This window comes from Asterias amurensis, chromosome 11 (genome assembly GCF_032118995.1).
Source record: "Asterias amurensis chromosome 11, ASM3211899v1".
NCBI classification, from domain to species: domain Eukaryota; kingdom Metazoa; phylum Echinodermata; class Asteroidea; order Forcipulatida; family Asteriidae; genus Asterias; species Asterias amurensis.
This window is the reverse complement of record NC_092658.1, coordinates 12590125-12612898: the sequence shown is the minus strand read 5'-3', so window position 1 is coordinate 12612898 and position 22774 is coordinate 12590125. Positions and strand designations below refer to the sequence as shown.

Below are 22774 nucleotides of genomic sequence, written 5' to 3'. Positions count from 1 at the left end.
AATGGTTTCAACTCGAAGTTTTGATCAGTATGCTCTGATCGTCTTCTGGAGAAAGATGATCAGAGCAAGAAAGACGATCAGAGCATACTGATTGAAACGTCGAGTTGAAACCAACAGTTCTTTTCAAAACCACCCCGACTCATTAGAGATAGTCAATACATGGTGTTACCGCAAACCTTTCTATAGGTTGCTAACGTTTAATATTAATATTAAACCCACAACCAAATAGTGCTCAAAAGAAATAGGCTAATATACAAATATTGACTGCTTCGAGTGCTATGATTAAAACTATGACTCCCGAGGTGATACCCGGAGCGTTCTATTTTCCCAAGGCGAAGCCGAGGGAAAATAGAACGCCACGGGGATCACCGAGGGTGTCAAAGTTTTAACCATTGCACGAGTAAAAGCAGTCAATATTTGTTTTATAACACCCCAAACATTTCTAAATACTGTACTATTATTATTAAGTTACAGACCTGAATGCTACAATCCACGGACGACGCGAATACAGATTGCAAAAACTTTTACTGTGCTGCATGTAGTGTCGTGCAATCCGAAATGGTTACAGACTATTAATTCATCGTCCTCGCACACGCAACGGACGTCTGGGTACTGCACGCCGTGTGCTAGTCTTCGGACTAGCGCATGGCAAACCGGTGCACTATCACACGGCCGTCGTCTAGCAAAACTAAGACATGTCATGTGACGCGCTCTAAACCAATGAGCAGGCAGAATACTTGTAAGGGGTGTTATAATAACCAAAATACCATGTCACAATTAGTAACTGGTACCCTGCTCATTTCTGCTAAATGAAGACTTGTTAAGCAATATTTCTGTATGTATTTGGTTTGCGGCAACACCATATGTGTATCTACTTGCCAGGCAGATTATGGTCTTTTGAGAACTTGTCTATTGCTTTATATTCAACTACCGCGGAGTAGGTTTTCGGAAGTTTGGAGACTTTTCAATTCTGAAAAGAACTGTCCTGCTTGTTAACTAATACCTAGGGGAGAGGTAAAAAATCACAAGTGACTTTACTACCTATAGCTTTAGTGGATTGAGGGGACTTCTCATCATAAAACTTCACTACCACGGATCAAGTTCTTAATTGGTCTCTGTTTCGACATACTTGCTCTAGTCACCGTCAGGAGACTGATGAAAACAATATTTTCTGCTTAAGACGCTCTATGAAATTGGGCCCATAACCACGTATCTACCAAACAAGGTACTCAAGGCACTTCCTGTATACAAACTTTCAGAAAGATAGGTTCTGAAGTGATGAATTCTTCGACCCAATGTTGCACCTTAGTTTTCAAAGGGTGCTAGATATTCATAGACACTCACCTTAGTAGCTGTGGGCTTACAAACAGCAAAATATCATGGAGAACTTTCAAGAAAGTGCCAACGAGAAAGAAGGGTCCAAACGTCCGAGCAATCGCCTTGAAGAGAGATGCCCCGTCGCTCACATCCACCCAATCTTCTGCCCCATCAGCCCCGCCGCTGTTTGCATGACTGTCGGGAGATTGCGCTCCAGGGGAGAATGCGCTGCCGTGATCGCTGGTGGCATTACTGGATTCTTCCATTCTCTTCATGGGTACATGGCCGCCACTCTTCACCTTTTTGGTGGCATGACTTGAGCTTCTTTAGACAAGTATAGAAGAAATCAATATGACTATCACTAATAATTTAAGGCTGTTGCTAAGTGAAGCCTCAGACCCCTTGCAGACATAAAATGCACCGTCTGCGTCTACCATTGCCACCATTTTGGGGGCAATTTCTTTGTGAACATTTAACACCCAAAATAGGGTACAGTGTAGGTAAATATATGCACTGCACACCATGCAAAGGGTCAAAATTAATTTTAACATGGTGATCTAGCCAAATATCTGCCAGACAGAAAAGGTATTAAACGTGCTAACGTAGAATGCACTTTTGAAGATTTCATAACCAGTTTGAATGGTTCTGACTGACCCCTAAACATGCTAAACAAAGATAATGACAGGGATAATAGGGCTAGATAGCTCATTGAAGAGCACAGTCTGTTAATCTGAAGGTCACAGGTCATTGGGCAAATAAATATCCCTTTAATCTTTCTCAGCTCCTTGGAGAGTCAGTACACAGCCCTGAGCAGCCATGGCGCTCCAAAGGCTTTTTCAAACACAATACAAACCTCTTCCCTCGCAGGTACCCATATACTGTATACCCCTGGTTGAGGAGAAGCAATTATTGTAAAGTATCTTGCTCAAGGACCGATTGTGGAGGCTGGGATTTGACCCCACACTCCGGTGACTTAACCAGCAGAACATGAGTTTGGTCCTCTGAACCACTCGTCCGTGACATCCCATGCTTTAATTTACAGCAAACAACTTACTTGGAATTTTCCTTCCTCCACGATTGAAAAAATCTTGGCATCACTGCAGCAGCTTTATCTCTCTCTAGGAGCGACCATAAATCTTTCTCAGTCAGAGTCTTCTTGTATCCACGAAAGACCATACTTTGTAAAGAGAACAAAGGTAATTTGTTTTAAATGAACTGGATACTATTGGTATTTACTCATGCGAATTGTTAGCATAAAAACTTACTTGGTAACAAGTAATTGAGAGCTGTTGATAGTATAAAAAAATGTAGAAACGGCTCCCTCTGAAGTATCTAGTTTTTGAAAAAGAAGTAACTTTGATTTTGATTTCGAGACCTCAGAATTCGATTTTGACGTCTGGAAATCAAGCATCTGAACGCACACAACTATGTGTGACAATGGTGTTTTTTTCTTTCATTATAATAACAATAATACAAAACAAGAACAAAGCAAAGAAAGAAAGAACAACAAAACAACAAAGGATTAATGACGAGGCTGACTGAAAAAGGAGGTCTTGAGTTTCTTTTTTTTTAATGGCTGTAGAAGATGATTTCCTGATGAGTTTGGGTAATTTGTTCCATTCCTTCGGCCCAGCCAGAGAAAAGGACTTTGAGCCGGCAGATCGAGAAGGCCTGTGCTCACAGGGAAGGAATTTATCAGAGGACTTGTCCAGTCATGTAAAAATCACTGGCTTGTGCGGTCCAATATAAAATACATGCCCCAATGACACAGCAGAAGAAGTAAAGGGAGATTACCTTGAGAACCAGTTAAACGTAATCTTGGAGATGAAAGAGGCAGTGGCTTCAGGGCAAGCATTCTGTAAAAAAAAATCAAAGAAAATTCATAACAAAATGATAGTTCAACCACAGAATTTAATAAAACAGTAAGGATGTATATAAGTCTGCTTTTCTGTTAATTTGGTGAATGGGGGGGGGGGTGTTTTTGCGGGAGGTCCTGCTGAAGTAGAGGTCATTTTCTCGCCTTCCACCTTTAGGACCCTGGTTCGAATTCCACTGGCGCACTACGTGGATTTGGTTTCCAGTCTGTACCTGACTTGCATGGGCTTTCCCTGTACTGGAACAAGTTTCTATGGTTTTTCTCCCACATCTCCAATTAGAGTTTCGAAGCAGTACTTCAAAAAGTAACTTCTTCTTCGCAGCACAGTTAAATATAACTAGGAGCTTTATGTGGTTTTACTTAATCTGACATGTGACTCAATATTAATAAAATGTTTAGTTTAAGATGGTTATTTTTCTATTTAATTGTATTCATTGACTTATCAGGTTATGAATAATTATTTAATTAAGTTATTCAGGAATAAACCAGATAATAAATATTGCTTGTTTATCTATTTTTAAAACTCATGATTGTAACTTCATATTAAAAAAAAAGGTTTTTTTTTAAGAGGCCAGACCCTGTGCAAGCCTATAGGCTTCCTGTCTACAACCTCACCATACTATTATTAAGTGCTATAATAACATGTGGTACTTTTCCCTTACATTGTACCTAACGGTCTTCCATCTCTCCGTTTGGGTTCTAGGACAGGGATTAAGTTCGCTTATCTAAGAGTCCTTGGTTTCACAAACGGAACGAACGATCTTAAATAAATAGACACGTTCTAGTGATCTCATTGCCAGTCCATACACATGTATGTGTACAGTATTTGACAAGCTTCACGTAGACAAAATCTGCTCTTTGCTTTACAATACTAAAGTATCCCCGATAGTATGAAATTCTCTAGAAATCTATCTGCCAATTTTGGGCTAATTTCTCACCGTGTCTGACACAATTGAATATTCTGGATGGTTGTCCTTGATTGCTGAACAAACAAGTTGAACTAGCCCCAGAGCATAGAAAATGTAAAACGTCACAAACCGGATCAGGTCAAACTGTGTCTGGAAATAAAAATCAAGAAGAAATGTTTGGATAAATGGAAATTTCACAAAGTTGCCTTGAAAAACAAGTTACTCTATTAGATGCAGGTTTGATAATGACAAGACTACTTATTTAATGCTGAATTTGTTTGGTTGCAAACCACAAACTGACTGGGCAAATGGAAACAAAAATATTGACAAAATAAGGAGACGGCCGACATAAGTGATACATGTAGACATAGCTCAGTCAGCAGAGCACAAGGCTGTCAATTCTGAAGTTGAGCAGGTTCAAATCCCACTCCATTCAATTTGTCTTTGTTCAACCCAAAATTAGTTTGTGTTAGCTTTATGAATTTAAGGATTGCTCGTAAAATAATCCACATAATGCATGTATTTTTGGACATCAAAACAAATCAACAGCTTTAAGTCTGCTATCCGAAAGACAAAACATTGATGGTTATTAAGAGAATATTGCCAGAATGACAAAAGGGTCAAGACTTGGACATGAAACCTACACTCTGCTGATCAGAATCCACCAAGCTTGAGTCTGGTGATGAGCCTGACAGCTCAGCAATATTACACCACTGGCATGTATTGGTAATGAGCAATGCAGCCACTAAGTCTTTTTTAGATATGGCCGACACAATGCTACAACACTATAAGGTTTGAGTAATCTTGTGTGTATACACCCAATCCAAACAGTACACCCCTATCAAGCCCACCATACCTCATAGGCTAATGGAAGTAACAGGCAGGACCTCCACCTTTTTATGGCAGTCAGGTTGCCTAGATGCCTTCCACCTCTCAAATCCCACTGAGGATACTATAGGTTACTTGTTGGGACTGCAGACCCTTACCTAACTGCATGGGTTTTTCCCGGAATAATTCACTGGGGTTTTCCTCCAAAACCTAAAATTTGAACTTCTTCAATGTCTTCTCTCATCTCTCTGTTAATATCTTGGCTAGTGTAGTGGTTAAGTTTGCTTTCCTAAAAGTCCTTGGCTTAACAACCAGAGTTAATAAAATAATAAACAAAATGGTGTGGTGAATTGTATAGCGTACCTGCTCCAGTGCTGTGTATATTTTAGATATGAACTCCACAATACCACAGAGAGCCAGAATACACCAAAATACAAACAGCATCCATGATGACTGGACTCCTTTCATTCTCTCAGTCTGGATGATTAGAAACACCAAGATCTGGAAAAAAGATAGATCATTCACAACATTCAGTATAAGTTTTTCTGACAAGGCAAAAGAGAGATCAGTTTTCCTTTGAAAGACGCTGGACACTATTGGTAATTGTCAAAGACCAGTCCTCTCACTTGGTGTATCTCAACACAAAATAACAAACCTGTGAACATCTGAACTCAATTAGCTGAGGTCTCAAAATCAAATTCAAATATTTTAGAGGAAATTACTTTTTTCTCAAAAACTTACTTCAGAGGGAGCCGTTTCTCACAATGTTTTATACCATCAACAGCTCTCCATTGCTAGTTACCAAGTTAGTTTTTATGTAGGATTTGAGGCATTGCATGGTGGGGTATCAATATATATTTGGTTTGCGGTAACACCATGTGTGTATATCTACTTGCCAGGTGGAGTTGTTCTTAGGGAACTGTCTTGCTTTATTCTACTGCCGTGGAGTAGAAAATCGGAGGTTCGGGAGACTTCTCAGTTCTGAAAAGAACTGTCCTGCTTTATAACTATTACCAGGGCGGATGGTATAGAAACTTGACTGGACTACTACTTTAGCTTATAGGATCGTAGTAACTGTACTGCCGCGGAGTCAGTTCGGAATTGGTCTCAACGTTTCGACTAGCTTGCTCTAGTCATCGTCAGGAGAATGTCAGGAGTTTTTATGCCCACAATTATTTTAGGTAATTACCAATAGTGTATAGTGCCTTTAAATCACCCAAAACATGTCAGTTGATGTCACAACTAACTGAACACAAGTAGATATGATATAGTTTGGAAATCTTAGATACATGTAGAACTCTTGGCTGTGCTCCGTGATCATGATGGGTTAATGTGGCTGGCAGCCAAAGGCACCCTTGCATGCCTGCTTCTCAAACACGTTGTAGTAATTCAGCTCTTAGCTGCGAGTACAGGATGATTAGCCCCCCAAATTATTTATTTACTTATTGAACTCAGAAACTGACATGCATCTTGGTAACTATACATTGTTTACCCGCAAAACATTTGTGGTTTTGGCCTACAGCCCTCATCCCCTTGGAATCATTCATTCCAACAAATAGCATATTGACCCAATTCACCCGACTTCATCATCAGAATAATCTAGGGTGCGCCATTTTGGTGGTCAATGTCACTGTGTGATTCAGTGCACATTTCAGGCCACGCAACGTTTACACGTTAACCTACATGTATTGGCCACCAAAATGGTGAGCGTGGCACAGTCGCCACATGTGACGTGCATACAAGGGGTCAACAGAGGGATTTGGGAGGGTATGGGTTACTTATTAATTATTCCTGATTTAACCATTTATTCCTGCAATAGAAAAATCAATTGACATAATTGAGTAGGATTTTATTCAAAAACGACGCTGGTGTGTTTTTCTTACCATGGTAAGAGCTGTCAGTGCTGGTGTGAGAAGGTAAACTGCCGCTACTTGTTGAGTTGGTGAGATGATTTCAGAGATGGCTAATCCTACATCAACCACTGGAAGCAATATCATAAGGGCACTCAGAACCTACACAGGCAGAAAGCAGCAGGAAATATGTATTTTCAGTCATTGACATTTTGTTTAAAAACGCTGCCATTTGCAGGCCCTAAAACCACTCTAAACAATACACACCAAATGGAACTGGTTGTTGTAATCTGTTGCATTCGGCAATCAACTCAGGTGTCATTCTTTGACTGAATTTGTTGCATTCAGCAGGCAAGTGACTTCATATTGGTGTTGCATATTGTTGAACTTGGCAGTCAACTTTGGTGCACTTGGCAGAGTTCATCGTCCAAAAATATTTGCAGCGTAAAAACAAATCACTCACTGCGGCATACATAACAAGGCTTCAAGAAAAACAGAACACAGCTACAGAGACTTAGAAAGGTACTACAATCCAGCTGAAATAACATTATCAATGTTTCAGTTTTCCAGACAAGAGGAATTTGGAATTTACCGTTTTGATCCTGTGTAGGCAAGAGACTTTGATGTAGCCTTGATCGTGTGTCTTGATGTAGTAGAGATAGAAAGGCATGACCAGCCAGATGAAGAGTAGTGGGAGCCATGACAGCACTGTTTCTTGGAAACAGGGCGACAAGTCCGGATGGCTGGAGTTCAATAGAGCCGGTTCCTGCAAAAACACACACAAGAATATAGGTGAAAAAAAGAGAACAAGCAAGAGCTATATGATTTGAGGCATTGCATGCGTGAGGTATCAATGCATGTTTGGTTTGCAATAACACCATGTGTCATGTGTGTGTATTCACTTGCCAGGTAGAGTTTGTTCTTAGAGAACTGTCTTTCTTTATTCTACTACCACGGAGTAGATTTATCGGATGTTCGGGAGACTTCTCAGTTCTGAAAAGAACTTTCCTGTTTCTTAAGTACTACCAGGGCGGAAGGTATAGAAAATTGGCTGGGACTACTATACTTTAGCGCCATGGAGGAAGGAAGTTTTTTTTAGCTTAAAGGATTGTAATTAGCTGCACTACCACGTAAGAGTAGTTAATTGACTGCACTACAGTATGTAGCAAGAGCTACATGGTCGCATTACATGTATATAGGATTTGTATCGGTTTAAAGGCTAGATCGATTGTTGTAAATCCCAAAGGTGTCAAACATCATTTAAAGGTGCATTCAAGTATTGCATTTAATTTTAGTGTGCAAGTACTAACATAAAGTTTATTAAACAAAATTCAATAAAAACATACTGGCACACTTTATAAAAAAGAAAGCCCTATCAATCTGGGATTCGTTGAAATTTAAGAAGATATTGAATGAAAGACCCTTCAACGCATCATCTCAAATAGCAGTGCCTGGGTAAAAGCACCTTTGGTAAAATGTTTCAAGAGACAATTATAATAATTATCACATGAAGACTGTACTGTAAGGACTAGGAAACAAGTCTACGGTTTATCTGGACGAACAGTGCTTACAGTGTATGGGGAGCAACGCAGACCGGGAGGTGCCGATAGCATGCGTGCTTACATTAGTTCAGCTGTTGACTTATGGACAAGTCGTTAATGGTCCCACGCGGTGAGATAGTCGAGTTGTCACTGCTCTCGCACGATTTGCTGGTTGCCGACTGATGGGGAGTAGAAGTTGGACAGCGCGCAGTAGTCGCGCAACCAGCAGTTAGCGCGGAGAGCAGCGCTGCAACTCGACTGTCTCACCGCGTGGGAACATTTAACGACTTGTAAAGTCTAGTTCAGCTGCTAAGGCCAATTAGGCACTTTGTGGTAACAGTATGAAACTTCCTACAGTTATTGTATATATACCTAAAGATCATTTTTAGACATGGACCCATCTCTGATCTTGCTCATTCTAGGGGCGGGGCTACGTTTTAAGAAATTGGGAGTAACAACTTTAAATATTCCAGCAAACATATTCTGTATTGGCCTGATACTGGCCAGTACCGTATGAGTACTAAGTGTGTTTTATTGGCCATAATACTGGTCTCAAGAGTGTTGGCTCATTTACAGTATTTGCACATTGGCAATTATTCGGCCCAGTACAGTTGCCATAACCCACCCAGTACAGGCGCAATTACGTTCATGCCGATGCTGGTACTTCTGTATTGGGCCATACAGTACATGTATGTCACTATTTGCCCAGTGCCCATTATCTTGCCAGATATGGTCCACTGCTGGCAGAAGGTTGGCCCAATACTCTTTGCACATTGGTATTTAATTGGCCCAATACAGCTGAAATTGATAACGCTCACGTGCCAATGCTGGCACTTCTGTATTTTGCCAACAGAGTTTGCCACTATTGGCCCAGAATTGGCACAGTACTGGGCAGATTGTTCAGTGTGTAATTATTAATTTGTAAATTGATTAAATCTACTGCTAATTGCACCTTTAAATACATGCATGTACATGTGAATCTACTCTTAGTAACACACAGTACAAACAGCCTACAGCCTAATGCTCTACCTTTATGCTGTTTTAAACACCAAGTGATATATATACAGTATGTAGTTCAACTTCCATTTAATTGTTCCCATGGTTGTGATATTGATTATCAATTGTCCCAAATTATAACATCAGTGCGATCAAAAAAAGGAAAAAAGGCTTGTCAAGTAATATCTACAATTTTAAGGGGAAAAAAAATCCTAAACAAATTACATTATTTTGTAAGTTTTTTTAAATGTCACAATCTTAAGCCATCTTTTGGCACGGCTTTGACACCCTGTTTTGAAACCAGTATTGGCCCAGAATAGGTTTTATATAATGTACCATATTTTTGCCAAAATAGTGTGCAGCTACAAAACCAGTATGGCCCAGAAAAGGTTTTCCACAACATTTTGCCAAAATGGTGTGCTGTGTTGCTAAAAAAAAGAAGGTATTGGTCCAGAAAAGATTTTCCATACCATTTTGCCAAAACGGTGTGCAGCTACAAAACCAGTAGGCCTGTTCGCCCAATAGACGTTTTCTACCATTTTGCCAAAATGGTGTGTTGCTACAAAACCAGTAGACAAGATGTCAGAAAGTAAAACTTTCATTATCATATGAAAATTCAACCAGCATTTTAACTTGCAGTTTTTCATTAGTCTCAATAGCGTTTTCACAATTTTCACAATTTATAAAACTTAATTAATATTTAAATTAGATAATAGAACTAGCTGTTGCAATTTGCAATGAATTTACCAGCCAAAAGGACCTGCTGGTATGCTCAAAATTTTTAATTACCTGACGTTAAATTTTGTTTGAATTAACTTACTTTTTACTGACTGTACATGTATTCCTCATTTATTTCTTGTTTTTATACCATGGACAATTACACTTTATTGTAATGTACTTTTTTATTGCAAAGTAGTTTCATATAAGTTTAATTTATTTGATATATTTTTGGCATTTTTATAGTTTTAGTTACGTTATCCTGATACAATGGTGACTCTCCTCAAGAACTATACAGAATCGTTAAGGTTTTTTTTTTGCTTTCAAACAGTTGCTGGCAGTGTAGTCCAGCAAACTTATCTGTATTGAATGGATGGAAGTGTCGTGGCCGAGCGGTTAAGAGCACGAATTCAAACTCTGGTGTTTCTGATCAGCAGAGTGTGGGTTCGAATCCCCAGCAGTGACACTTGTGTCCTTAAAGTCACCTGGAAATAGATTTCTTTTTTTCAAACAGTAGAGTATATGTTTCTTAACAATAAAATAATTTTTTGAGTAATTGTTTTTAACGATTTATATGTTTAAAAAAATTAAGTTGTGTGTTGGGTAACTTCGCCTACCCCTTTTGTGATGTCAATCGAGGCAGACTTCGATCGAACATCGAACACACCTACGTAGTGCTAGTACATTCAAGTCCAAAGTTTTTTTTCTTGCATTTTTCCGGCAATGTCGACCAGGTGCATTGCTGCTGGATGCAGCAAAACAACTACATGTGTGTAAAGATGGGGTCAGTTTGCAAGTCTTTTCCAGCGCTGTTCAGCAAACACTTCGAGCCGTCGTGCTTCGAGAATCCGGATTACACTATATGTTTACATGAAGAGGAAGGTTCTTTTCTAAAACATGATGCCATCCCAACAATTTTTCCAGCTAGTGGGGAAGTCGAAGAAGGTACCTGAAAGATGTAACGAAACTAAAGGAGCATTTGCCTAACGTGAAAAAAATTAGGTATTGTTTCAACTTTGAGGGCATATTTTTAGCTTGCGCCAAGCGTCACTTTCTTGTGTTGGCACTGCATGCAATTCATCGCGCCTCGATTGATGTCAGGAACAGCGCCCTCTCGGGTCGGGCTTGTTTTCAAATTTGTAAATAACATGGAAACTAATTTTAAAAACCCTAGTTAATTGTTTATTCATATTCCACTCATCAAAACACATATTTTAGTGACAAAAGCAATATTTTAACAAAATGCCACTTCCGGGTGGTACCATTGCCCATTGCTTCGTCCTTCGGATGGGACTTAAAGCCGTTGGTCCCATGTGTTGTGTAACCCATGTAAAAGAACCCAGAGCACTTATCGAAAAGAGAAGGGATTCTCCCAAGTGTTCCTGGTTGTGGCTGCTTCATGCGCCGTTGTAAACCCTTACAAGGGCTACATACGTAATTGGGTCTCAGAATCCATCACTGCAATATCATATCTTTCTGAAAGTTTGTATATTCTCAGCGCCTTGAGTACCTTGTTTGGTAGATACGTGAGCTATATAAGGCTTCGGTATTATTGGCCCGAGACGGGCGAGTACCGTACTGTGTGTTGTATTGGCCCAGTACTGATTTAGTGTTGGCTCATTTACAATATTGAAATGTAATGTTAAAATAATTTCATCAACACATGTACAGTTAGCACTTTATGTTTGGACAATTATTGCCCCAAAAATCACAATATTAAATAAAAATCAATAACATTGTTAAATACTAGAATACAAGTCGGCAGACACAAGTTTGAAACTTTGAAAGGATTGTTGGATACAGACAATCAAGAATTTCCATAATTACAGCACAGCACATAATTAGCAGGACTCAATTATAGCAATATGTATCTTCACACGATTAAAATAAAACATAGATCTAAGTTCTTGTATTTCTCCAGCTCCTATGTAAAAAAAGCAACAGTTTAAATGATTTAATATAACTTGCAGATGTTCTTGATAATACTAATATTAGTAGCTTATAAAGCACCTAACATCCATGACTGGACCCAGGGCGCTATAGGCTCCAAATTAAAATAGCTCCAAACAAGAGGCAGAAATAATCAAAGAGCATACAATGAAAAGTAGAATACAATGATTCACACAAATTTGCCTCGAAATTGCGTTGTTTTCCTTTTACTTTGCGAGCTAACACAGTCGACCATTTATGGGAGTCAAATTGGCCGACCGTGTTAGGCGATGAGGTAAAAGGAAAACTAAACGATTTCGATTTGACTCCCATAATTGGCCGACCCTGTTAGTCGATGAGGTAAAAGGAAAACTAAACAATTTCGAAGCGTATTTGTGTGGATCATTGTACTCTACTTTTACAACATCTTTCTAACCGTATACATTTTACAGCAAACAGTTACAGATGCTTTTTATAAAGACCAACTCGACTAATCCAAGGCAACGTGTTCATTTAAGTTACAATACTTATAAACAGTGTCCATTGGAAAAAGAAAATAACAATTATATCAGGGGTCAATTTCACAAAAGAGTCAGTGACTAGTCATAAGAGGCAATTAAACACATATGACTAGTCTTAAATTAGAACAAGTAACTTGTCCTAACTTGAGATAAGACTAGCCCTAACTTCCTTGAAATCCACCCCTAGGAGCAGTACAATGTACTTTAATAATCAACATAAATAAACAGAACAAAAACAATCAACTATTTGTTCTTACTTTGCAAGTAGAAAGCATCAGTTTAGTTATAAAATCCCAAGTCACTGTGGCTCAGAATAAACACATCCACTCACGTGTGTGGTGTGACTGTATGTCAAAACAACTATGCACTAGTATACAAATATTGAGTGGCTCAGAGTGGAATGGGAGGAATATTATCGCAAAGTAAAATTTGGACTGTTCCATTTCGCGAGGCGAAGCCGAGTGAAATGGAACAGTCCAAATTTTACCAAGCGATAATATTCCTTCCATTCCACGAATTAAAGCCACTTAATTATTGTTGTATATAACTGACATATACATGTAGATCCTTGTCATTTGATGTATTTTAAAAGTATTAACATGATGAAAAATCACACAAATTACTGGTTCGGAACTGCCGCGTAGCGGCAACAATGCACAAATTTAATAGCAATCGGATCACATTCTGCACAGGTGCTCCTTTGTTTTAGCAGCGGCGCGGCGGCGCTGTGCTGCTCAGAAACATTGGGAATAAGGATGATCCTAACTGTTAAATGAGAAATGCTATTCCCCATGGGCGAATAGGTCTTTTTGATCGCCGGTGCGGATGGGAGTAATAGTGAATGTCACGTGAAGTAAGTCCCACCAATCAAATGACAAGGATCAGTTATAATTTTAGTCAGTTATATAATCTAGTACATGTACACGTACTTTATGTGTGCCTGTGGGGGAGAAAGCCACAGTACAAGAAACACTCGGACAAGTGTTTCTATTGGCTATTGAATTTCCACATTATTTTCATTGGTTGATTTTGCCCTACTGCCAGAGCGGTGTAAAAAGTAAAAAAACGTTAGTCATCGGTGACGTTAAGCGTCTTTTTCTTGCCGGACAATATGAAAGGTTTTTTTATAATTTCAACATTTTTGTATCTGAAAGCATAAATGCTGCAAAAGATGTATCGCAAACTGGATCACATAGCAGGTGAGATAAATTATGCCAGTAAGTCTATTTGTTATTTTATCAAGGTCGACTTGGTGAGATAAATTATGTTGCCTAGTCAACTGATAGTTTTGAATATAGAAATACCACAAAATAAGTCATCTTGATGTGATAAATTATGTTGGTAACTTAGTGTGGGATGGCACTCCTGGAGCTCTGTAGCTGCGTTATGAAACAGCTAATAAATAATTATTAAAATAATTAAATAATGGAAAAATATTTCGATATTATCCTGCCAACTATTTTTCACTAATTAATTTTTTTTACCATTTGAAGGATTATCTCATATTTGGGTAAAAACGAACAAAAAAAATTGTTGCAGGATCCGGAAGTTGGTAGAATTAATTAATTTAAATAAAACCATAGTAAATAAATAAATAAAGAGAGAAAATCGAAACAAAAACAAAAAAATAGAAAAATCTTATCGCTCATGTTGTCGTCATGGTAGTGGGGAGCCTTTCTCTAAAGATGCTATGTCAGATTTTTGGCCGATTTGACCCAATTTTTAAAATTTAAAACTCAATAGGTATTTTGATGGGGGTCGAGAAAGTTACAAGCGTTCAATAGAGCCATTGCTTGAAAAAGTCCGCCTTAGTAGCAGTGAAATAAAGTGCTCAAAATTAGTTTTTGTTGGGATCCCGACAATATATCACGTGACCAATTCATGTGTTTTATAAGAAACTTTAAATTTTTGTCATGGGATGGTTCCTGACCATTAAAAGTAAAAGTTAAACTTTTTTTTTGTTAGACTTAGAGCGGGTGATAATCTTTGAAATACGGAAAAGTTTCCGTATGGCGCCACCACTTTTTCATTCGAAATAAAATAATATAGTATCTAATTTACCTGATTGATATATCCCTTTTTGTAAAACCGAGTGCAAATGTGGTGGCGCCATACGGAAAGTTATCCTGAAATACCATTAACTCAAAAAAATCTTCTATTTTTTAATTTAATTTTAATGATTGTTTGGAGCCAAAAATTTGACATAGCATAGCATTAATTAATAAAAAAGTTCAACTAAATAAAATAATTATAGTTTATAGAAACAGCTAATATTATAAATTATGACCATGGAGTGTTGCTTTATGTATACTTGAATGTAATTGGATGGGATGAATGAAATTAGGAACAACAAGTTTGGGAAATACCCAACCCGTCACGTGATGATGACCACCGGGTGACCGTCTGCTCTGCGACAACAATTAAATTGCCAACTGGGCGCACTGTAATTCTACCTCCATGCTCTGACCTGAGTTGATAAGCACCCAAATATCTGTATGTACTATGTTAAGTACCATTAATTACTTAAACATCTACAATAATGTCTTAATCTTACCCAAAACTTGTAATCTCCGCAAAAGCCTTTCCAATTTGACGAAGTTGCCATCGTGTCACATCCGATCCCGCGGTGGGTTGTTCTTTTTTTTCAAGACGGTGCGGGAAGAAGAGCACCCTCAACAGTTTGTCCTTGGTAATGTTGCAGAGCGCCCTCAAGCAGTAAATAATTTACCGGTGTTGCAACATCAAGCAATGGCGACCAACAGCGGAGACCCAGGTAAAAAAAAGTATTGCAATGTCATTGCAGGTGTTTATGATCGTTGATCGAAATCGAAAGAATGTTTGGCAGACTCAGATTCTTCAGAATATTCTAATCGTGGTCATATATTAATTGTGCACATCGTATTTGAAAGCACAGCATTTGAGATCGTTTCAAAATTGTTCGCTGGTGACGTGTGTGGTGATGATGATTGTTCATTGATGAGATCATATTATGAGATGAGGAATGAGACTTAAAAAATCAGTTATGACTAGACCGTGACTAGAATTGTTTGATAAGTGTCCATCCAGCCTATATTGCTCCATGGTTAGCCTAACTTGCTTAGTACAATTGTGTGCACTGCAGCTACTGCCATGACTGCTCTTGTTAAATAAATTGCAAATGCGAGTGATAACTGATCTGACTCTGAGTCTGAGTCTGACTGATTCTGACTGAATCTGTATCTTGGAAAGTTGGCCAAATTCCATAAACTTGATTAGCGATTACTTTAACCATGCTTTATTCCCCCTTTAACTTCTACATCTAACTTGACTATAACTAAGACAAAAAGGTAGATTTTAATAAGGGAATTTGTTACTACACTGTACATATCCATTTCAAGGACAATAAGCTGATAGTTAGTGATCTTGTACAAGCAATTTCAAAGCAAACAAAACATGCACCATCATCTAGTTCAAGGACAAGAAAAGGGTCATTCATATTTACTATGACTTTGAACATGCATCCCATTGATTGCTGTCTTCCTCATGACTTCGCACTCAAGCCTGCATCAAAATTCAAGATGTGTGTGTCCAGTTTGTAAACTGGCTGTTATTTTTATTCCTCCATAAGGCCATGAATGATGTACATGTAATGATGATTTGATTTATTTCTGAAGGTGGCGATGCTGAGATGCTTGATGACACTCTAGAGAAGTCAAAATGCACCCCTTCAGAAACAACCTCAGAGAACTCCAATCCAGAGGACGGGAGCAAATTAACGGCCGGGTCAAAGACGGAATCCACAAACCAGCAAAGTGAAAATACAAACTCAGAAACAAAAAATGGCAGCGAGCCACCGGATACAACTGTCGATGTGACAACGGAGAACAGTAGCAAAGAAGATGAGAATTCTAAGGAGACTGCCATGGATGTGTCTGCCGGAGCTGAACTGACTAGAGTCTCGAGTGATGAGCCAGCAGAAGCAGCAGCAGCAGAAGCTGCGGAACCAAAAGAAACAGTGGATTTTAAAGTGGTGTTTAATAAACAGAAACATGATGTTAGATTTGATCTTGATGGAACGGTTTCATCTCTCAAGATACATTTACAGACGACAACAGGTTTGTTAAAATGCACACTGGTTAATTTGGACTCAAGCTGAGTTGTTACTGATCAGCAGAGTGTGGGTTCAAGTCCCAGTCTTGACACTTGTGTTGTTAAAGAAGACACTTCACCATTATTGCTTCGTCATTCATGAGAAAAAAAAAGCCAGTAGTCCCATGTGTTGTGTAATCATTTGCATTTAAAAAAAACCACTACATGTTGACTTATCGTTAAGATGTTCTGGCAGTGAGTGGCTGCTGAAGAGGTTTAACAATAACAAAGTGTAACATACAGGCCTGAAATTTCATCTTTGAGAGCAATGAGAGGGCAAGGCCATTTTTATTTTGCAATGTGCAAGTCTTTAGGAAACTTTTGAAGGGGCACCATCTTAAAGACCAGGGGCAACGGAGGCTTTGGCCTTCAGGTTATTCCAGGCCTGTATATAAATGGATTTTATAATTGTGAAATTTTAAATACCAGTCTGGATATAAATAATAATAAGTGCTTTGAAATGCCTATTAGACAAATTTAAAAGTTACTGTTGTTAATGGTTCATGATTTAAACAAGACTGATAAACAATATTTGTTTCCTTTGTTTGTAATGCTTATAGGTGTACCATCAGGGATGCAGAAGTTGATGTACAGAGGTCTGATGAAAGATGACAAAACACTGAGAGATCTAAAGGTCACCAAAGGGGTCAAGTTGATGCTGATCGGTTCAACCATCAACGATGTTCTAGAAGTCAATAAACCTGTTGCCAAGGGAACTACTAAAGAAAAAGATGAAGCAGGTACACTATAATTAATTTCATATAGATGCTTTCCAAAGCAGAACATAGTACTTAATAATAGTCTGCTTAGCAGAATGAGCAGGACACCAGTCACAATTTGCACATGTGACATGCCAGTGTCAAGGCTGGTCCACTTAGTATTTTAAGCATGTTGTGCTTAGCTAGCTACTTTTTATACTTGGACCTACATCACTGCTTGTTATCAATGAAGTCATTGTGCCAGACATTACTCAAGATGCAGTAACGGTTCATTCGGTGTAGAATATTTCGTTCTAATTTTTCACTTGTTTCTGTTTTTCTCATTGTCTGTTGTATGAACTATAGGAGCCCCTGCCAAGGAGCCGTTGTGCAAACAGAAGATGCACAAGAAGGTTCTCGATAAAGGAAAACCAGAAGACATTATGACTGGCATCAAGGGCAGAAAGGTACAGTCTGAATTAAGACTTGGAAATTTAATATGAATTTTTCTCGGAACCTTTATATCAGTGAAAACTAATGGCAAAAAAAAACTTACTTGGAAATAGCACAGCAGCTTTGGATAGTATTTAATGCATTTTTAAGAAACTTTTCACTTTAGTGAATTTATTTTTAAGTTCAGGCTTACTATTTATCCCCCACAAATTTGAATCTGAAATGTGTTACTTTTTAGATTGTGGATTTTAATCGCAAATTATTCTTTCTGTGTCAACAGTATTGCTAAAGGTTCTCCAAAATATCTCAAAAATGCTACCATTTTAGTGTTATTGTATACATCTCCAGCTATAAATGATTTAAGCAAACAATGGGTTCAAATAACCAAATGTGGACAATCCCTTTTAAGGACTTGATAGCTTGATAAAAGGTTCAAATTCAGATGCTTCATACTCTTGGAAATACAATTCCACAAAGATTTTATATTGACGCTTGTTTTCATCTGCACAGGATGCATTACCGTCAGTGCCAATATCTGGCATGTACAACAAGGCTGGTGGAAAAGTACGACTCACATTTAAATTGGAAATCGATCAACTCTGGATAGGCACAAAAGGTTAGAATATACAACTTTTATAATTGTGTAAAATAACAAAGTTGCAAAAAAAATTATAAAAATGGCAACAGAAGGCCATGGGCTCTGTAGTCGCCGTCAATTTTTAAGCCTGGAATCTGCTTGTGGAACTTCTTTATTCGCCACTTGAAAGACTGGGTACCCAGATAACTAATGGCCAAAATAATACATGAAGTAAGGCTGTTTGCAGCTGCAATGAGGAAAGCACTGTCACAATTGTAGACGTCTTGCTTTAATACCCAGTGAACAAGTCACTGTTGGTCTCTTTTTTAAATAATTAACAATACACCAGTCTCCTGACGATGACTAGAGCAAGTAAGTCGAAACGTTGAGACCTATTCAAAAACTGACTCCACCGTAGTGCAGTCAAATAGTACGATCCTAAAAGCTAAAGTAGTAGTCCCAGCCAATTACTATACCTTCCGCCCGGGAAGTAGTTAACAAAGCAGAACTGTTCTTTTTAGAACTGAAAAATCTCCTGAACATCTGATAAATCTACTTCGCAGGAGTAGAATAAAGAAAGACGGTTCTCTAAAGAACAAACTCTACCTGGCAAGTAGATATACACATGGTGTTACCGTGAACCAAATATATATTGATACCTCACCATGCATTGCCTCAAATCCTATAACAATAAAGCAATTACAAACTTTTGTGAATTGTTTTTTCTGACAGAGCGGACAGAAAAGCTTCCAATGAGCTCCATTAAGAATGTCATCAGTGAACCCATTGAGGGACATGAACAATATCATATCATGGTGAGTAGTTCAGAAGTTATCTGAGATGTATGTTGATAAATAGCTCTTAAAGCCATTGGACCCTTTCGGTACAGAAAAAAAAAAAAATCACAGATTTACAAATAATTTACAAGGTTTACAGAAGGTAATGGTGAAAGACTTCTCTTGAAATATTAGTCCATGAAATGCTTTACTTTTTGAGAAAACAGTAAAACAATATAAATTCTCGTTAGCAAGAATTACAAATTTGTTTTAAACACATGTCATGACATGGCGAAACGCGCGGAAACAAGAGTGGGTTTTCCCGTCATTTTCTCCCGGCTCCGATGACCGATTGAGCCTAAATTTTCACAGGTTTGTTGTTTTATATACAAATTGTGATACACGAAGTGTGGGACTTGGACAATACTGTTTACCAAAAGTGTATAATGGCTTAAGTAGTGCATTGGCGCTAATGTATCATAGCGATTACATTAGTCTCCTGTATGATGGATAATAGTATCCCAAGTTGTCAATGTTTTCAAAGTCATACAGAGAATCAATTTGCTCTGTATATCTTCATTACATCTTGGTGCCTAAAGATATGAAACAATTTAAAAGTAGAATCAAGAGAAGACATATAAAATGAGAAGTAACTATTTCTAGTAATTCTATTTGGTCCACGCATGTGAACATCTCTTTTGGAAATGGAAGGAATGTTGGCTTTGAAAAGAGCAGATTGCTTTTGTCAAGATGTTTCAAAGAGCTTACTCTGCTCAGTGATTATTCTGTTTAGCATATTTGTTGTATTGGAGGTGGGACTAAGCACGATATGTTACTGAAAATGGATGCTGAATTACTAGAGCAGGACTTAAACCTTTGAGCTCCTGATTAAAATGCTGTCGCTCGGCAGACTGGGCTATCTCACCCTAAAGTTCCGGGTGTGGGTCAAAGTTCCGGGTGTGGGTCATAATCAATTAGTATGTAACTATGGTATAGCCAGGGATCAAACCCAAGTTTGCGATACAACTTGCTTTTTCACAATTACCATTTAATTTATTTTACAATTTAGACAATGTACACCATTTACGTTGCTTGTATACAAATAAACTTGATATCATGTTTTTCATAAAGTGCCAGTGACATTGCTCCTTCTCCTTCTTTGTTTCTAAAAACTAGGCCATTCAACTTGGCCCGACGGAGCAATCTCGCTACTGGCTGTACTGGGTACCAGCGCAGTACACACATGCTATCAAGGATGCAATCCTCTTCAAATGGCAGTATTTCTGACGGTTGGCGAATGCAACACCCGCCCCTGGTTTCTTGTATTCCTCATCCGTTGTGTCAAAGCTCTCGTACTTGTTTGTTTCTCCTGCTGAAAGATGTTTCATTGGCCAGGCCAGTAGGTGATGCTTGTATAGGGAGGGTCGGGGAGAGGCTAGGCTGACGAAGTAAAAAACACAGGCATGCAGTCAACAAAAGAAGGGGATAATTCAGATAGATGTCATCATTGCATTTATAACCTCTACTGAAAATTATGAATAATGATAGTGGTTGCGTTTACACAGAAAGTCATTTACCTATGGTCTGCAGATTGCAATCTAAACATGACGCAATTACAGGATTTATTTTAAGCTGGAATCCTTAAAGGGGCTGTGTTGTCCTGATTAAAGCAGGCAAAACTTGTTCATTTAGGGGTTGAACAAAGAATGTTAAGAACAAAGAATGTTCAACCCCATATTAACATTTACCCAGTAAGTTTCCCTCGTTGATTGTTATTAGGACTAATTGTTATAAAATTTTATTCAATGAGACATTTATTTCCTCTTCAAATAAATATGAATAGTGCATGGAATATTAAAAGTAGGGGCAAACCTACACAAACTTTATGCAAAGGAATTCAAGTTTGCAAAGATTTTCTTATTGCTGTATGGTCTGCTGTAACATTGCTACATGGAGGGGCTGAGGGGCAGTCTTGGAATTTCATTTTTGAGAGGGCAAGGCCATTTGCATTTTGCAAAAGGCACTTCCATTAGAAAATATCAAAGTCTCCTGAAAACTTTTGAAAGGGCACCAAAACCAAGAACAACGGCAACAGAGGTCATGACCTCTGTGATGTTTTTAAAGTTTCACTTTGTGTAAACAGCTATTCCTAATTTCATAGAGCTTCTAAAAGACAAAAGTGTTTAACAAATTTCTGCCAAGCAAAAAAAGTAGTACATATGTCAGAAATGGTATGTGTGTGTATTTTGGATGGTCACCTTATTCTGGTAAGCAAAATTGTTTTGTGCTTAGCTACTTTGTGTTAACAGCTCTGTGAAATTGGGCACCGATTATCAAGGTTTCATTTTAAGGTGGTAAATTCTGAGATGTTTGACAAAATGTAGTATAAATAAACAAGGAGCGATATGGGCTTGTAAATAATGGAATGTTCTGTTATTATGATTACTCTGTAGTATTAATTTTGTTGATTTTAAGGCACTTGTGTTTTTACTTGCCAACAAAAACTTCATTTTGGGTTTCTTAATTAAAATTTGGTTTGCATCTATGCCCCCACTTCCAAGAGGGACATTTTCCTAAACTGAGTATAATTTGTGCACATCTATGTCTTTTTTAAATGCTGGTCTTGAAAAAAATAAAGCACAAAATTTTTTTTAACACATTTTAGCCTACAGTTACAGAATTGTGTATTGTTGTTCCTAACATAGAACTTGTCGAACCAGGCAGGGTATAAAGTTAATTTCTTAAAAGGGAAGAATGCATTGTGGAGGTCTTCTGTTTGCAATCCAATATGCGTTATGATAAAACGTGTGGGCATCGTTGGTTTTGTGTGGGAAGCATTTCTGGTCATCGGTTTTCAATAAACACACCTTACAATCACTCTGTGAAATTATTTTGTTTGTAGTACACAGTGGTTGACATTTTGTGTCATGGAATTTGTGCATGTTTTTATGACAAGTAAAATTAACAAACAAGTTTGGCGTCTTTTCTCATCGTTTCTAAGGACGATTGTACTGTAATAAGTATTAATAAGTTGGTTTATTTTTAGTGAAAGTCTGATATATTTTATTTTATATATATCATAAATATAGGGTTGCAAGAACAAAGACTCATGGGGGTGACATAGGCCACTGGCCAACATGCCCTGGCTGGTTGATCCAGCAAGAGTGGGAAACATTTCCCAAGAATCCATTTAAAGAAGGAAGCGTTCCTCAAAACTTAATCGATATTAGCAACTACATGTACATGTACATGTATAGATTTTGGAGGTTTTTTGGTGGGGGATTTTGATGGATGTTAAACATTTCTTTAGATGCCTTCTGTCACGTTACAGAGACTGAGTCGAGACAAAATCCTAGTATTGGTTATTGATCGTAATGATTGTGGTCAGGCTTTGTTTTCAGGATGCATGGGGGTAAACAAATGATGCAAATAATTCAGTGAAATGCAAGAATGATTAACATTATCAGCAAGTAATACACTAAACCTGTCAGGGTACTTATTTGTATGTTCTTGTTTTGTTTCTCTTCTTACTGTGTGTATTTTTTTGTCTACATTTTCCTCAGAACAACTTAATTGAGATCTCAGTGGGCCCATTTCAGTATTGCGATAAAATGCACCGCTCACAAAACTGTGAAATTAAAAAGTAGTTAATTGAGAAG

The 22774-nt window shown here is 38.0% G+C and overlaps 2 protein-coding genes across 3 annotated transcripts in view; one reads left to right on the top strand and one right to left on the bottom strand.

Annotated features, from left to right (window-relative positions):
• Positions 1-15151, bottom strand: part of LOC139944686 (multidrug resistance-associated protein 1-like) — a 43869-nt gene extending 28718 nt beyond the window's left edge. Inside the window, exons 1-8 of one of the 2 annotated variants that reach the window (XR_011787008.1) lie at positions 15038-15126; positions 7372-7545; positions 6813-6941; positions 5293-5430; positions 4132-4251; positions 3112-3173; positions 2372-2494; positions 1345-1641 (exon numbers count right to left, since the gene is read on the bottom strand). Coding sequence is in view for 1 of the 2 variants with exons in the window: in XM_071941761.1 (XP_071797862.1) it covers positions 1345-1641; positions 2372-2494; positions 3112-3173; positions 4132-4251; positions 5293-5430; positions 6813-6941; positions 7372-7545; positions 15038-15088 (1094 nt within the window). In the remaining variant the exon portion in view is untranslated. Of the gene's footprint in view, positions 1-1344; positions 1642-2371; positions 2495-3111; positions 3174-4131; positions 4252-5292; positions 5431-6812; positions 6942-7371; positions 7546-15037 lie in introns of both variants that reach the window. The other variant, XM_071941761.1, reaches the window with a different exon arrangement.
• LOC139944687 (ubiquitin domain-containing protein UBFD1-like) lies at positions 15144-22589 on the top strand. Its single transcript, XM_071941762.1, has 7 exons — positions 15144-15256; positions 16137-16577; positions 17172-17351; positions 17676-17776; positions 18273-18378; positions 19072-19154; positions 20292-22589. Exons 1-7 carry the CDS (start codon positions 15232-15234, stop codon positions 20400-20402), a joined length of 1047 nt encoding a protein of 348 aa, XP_071797863.1. The 5' UTR covers positions 15144-15231; the 3' UTR covers positions 20403-22589.
• Positions 22590-22774: the final 185 nt, after the last annotated feature.

Excerpts from the sequence above, each read along its gene's own strand:
- LOC139944687 (XM_071941762.1), top strand. The coding sequence starts at position 15,232 with ATGGCGACCAACAGCGGAGACCCAG. Across the intron at positions 17,777-18,272 it reads CTGGCATCAAGGGCAGAAAG|GATGCATTACCGTCAGTGCC; the intron begins GTACAGTCTGAA and ends TCATCTGCACAG. Across the intron at positions 19,155-20,291 it reads ATGAACAATATCATATCATG|GCCATTCAACTTGGCCCGAC; the intron begins GTGAGTAGTTCA and ends TCTAAAAACTAG.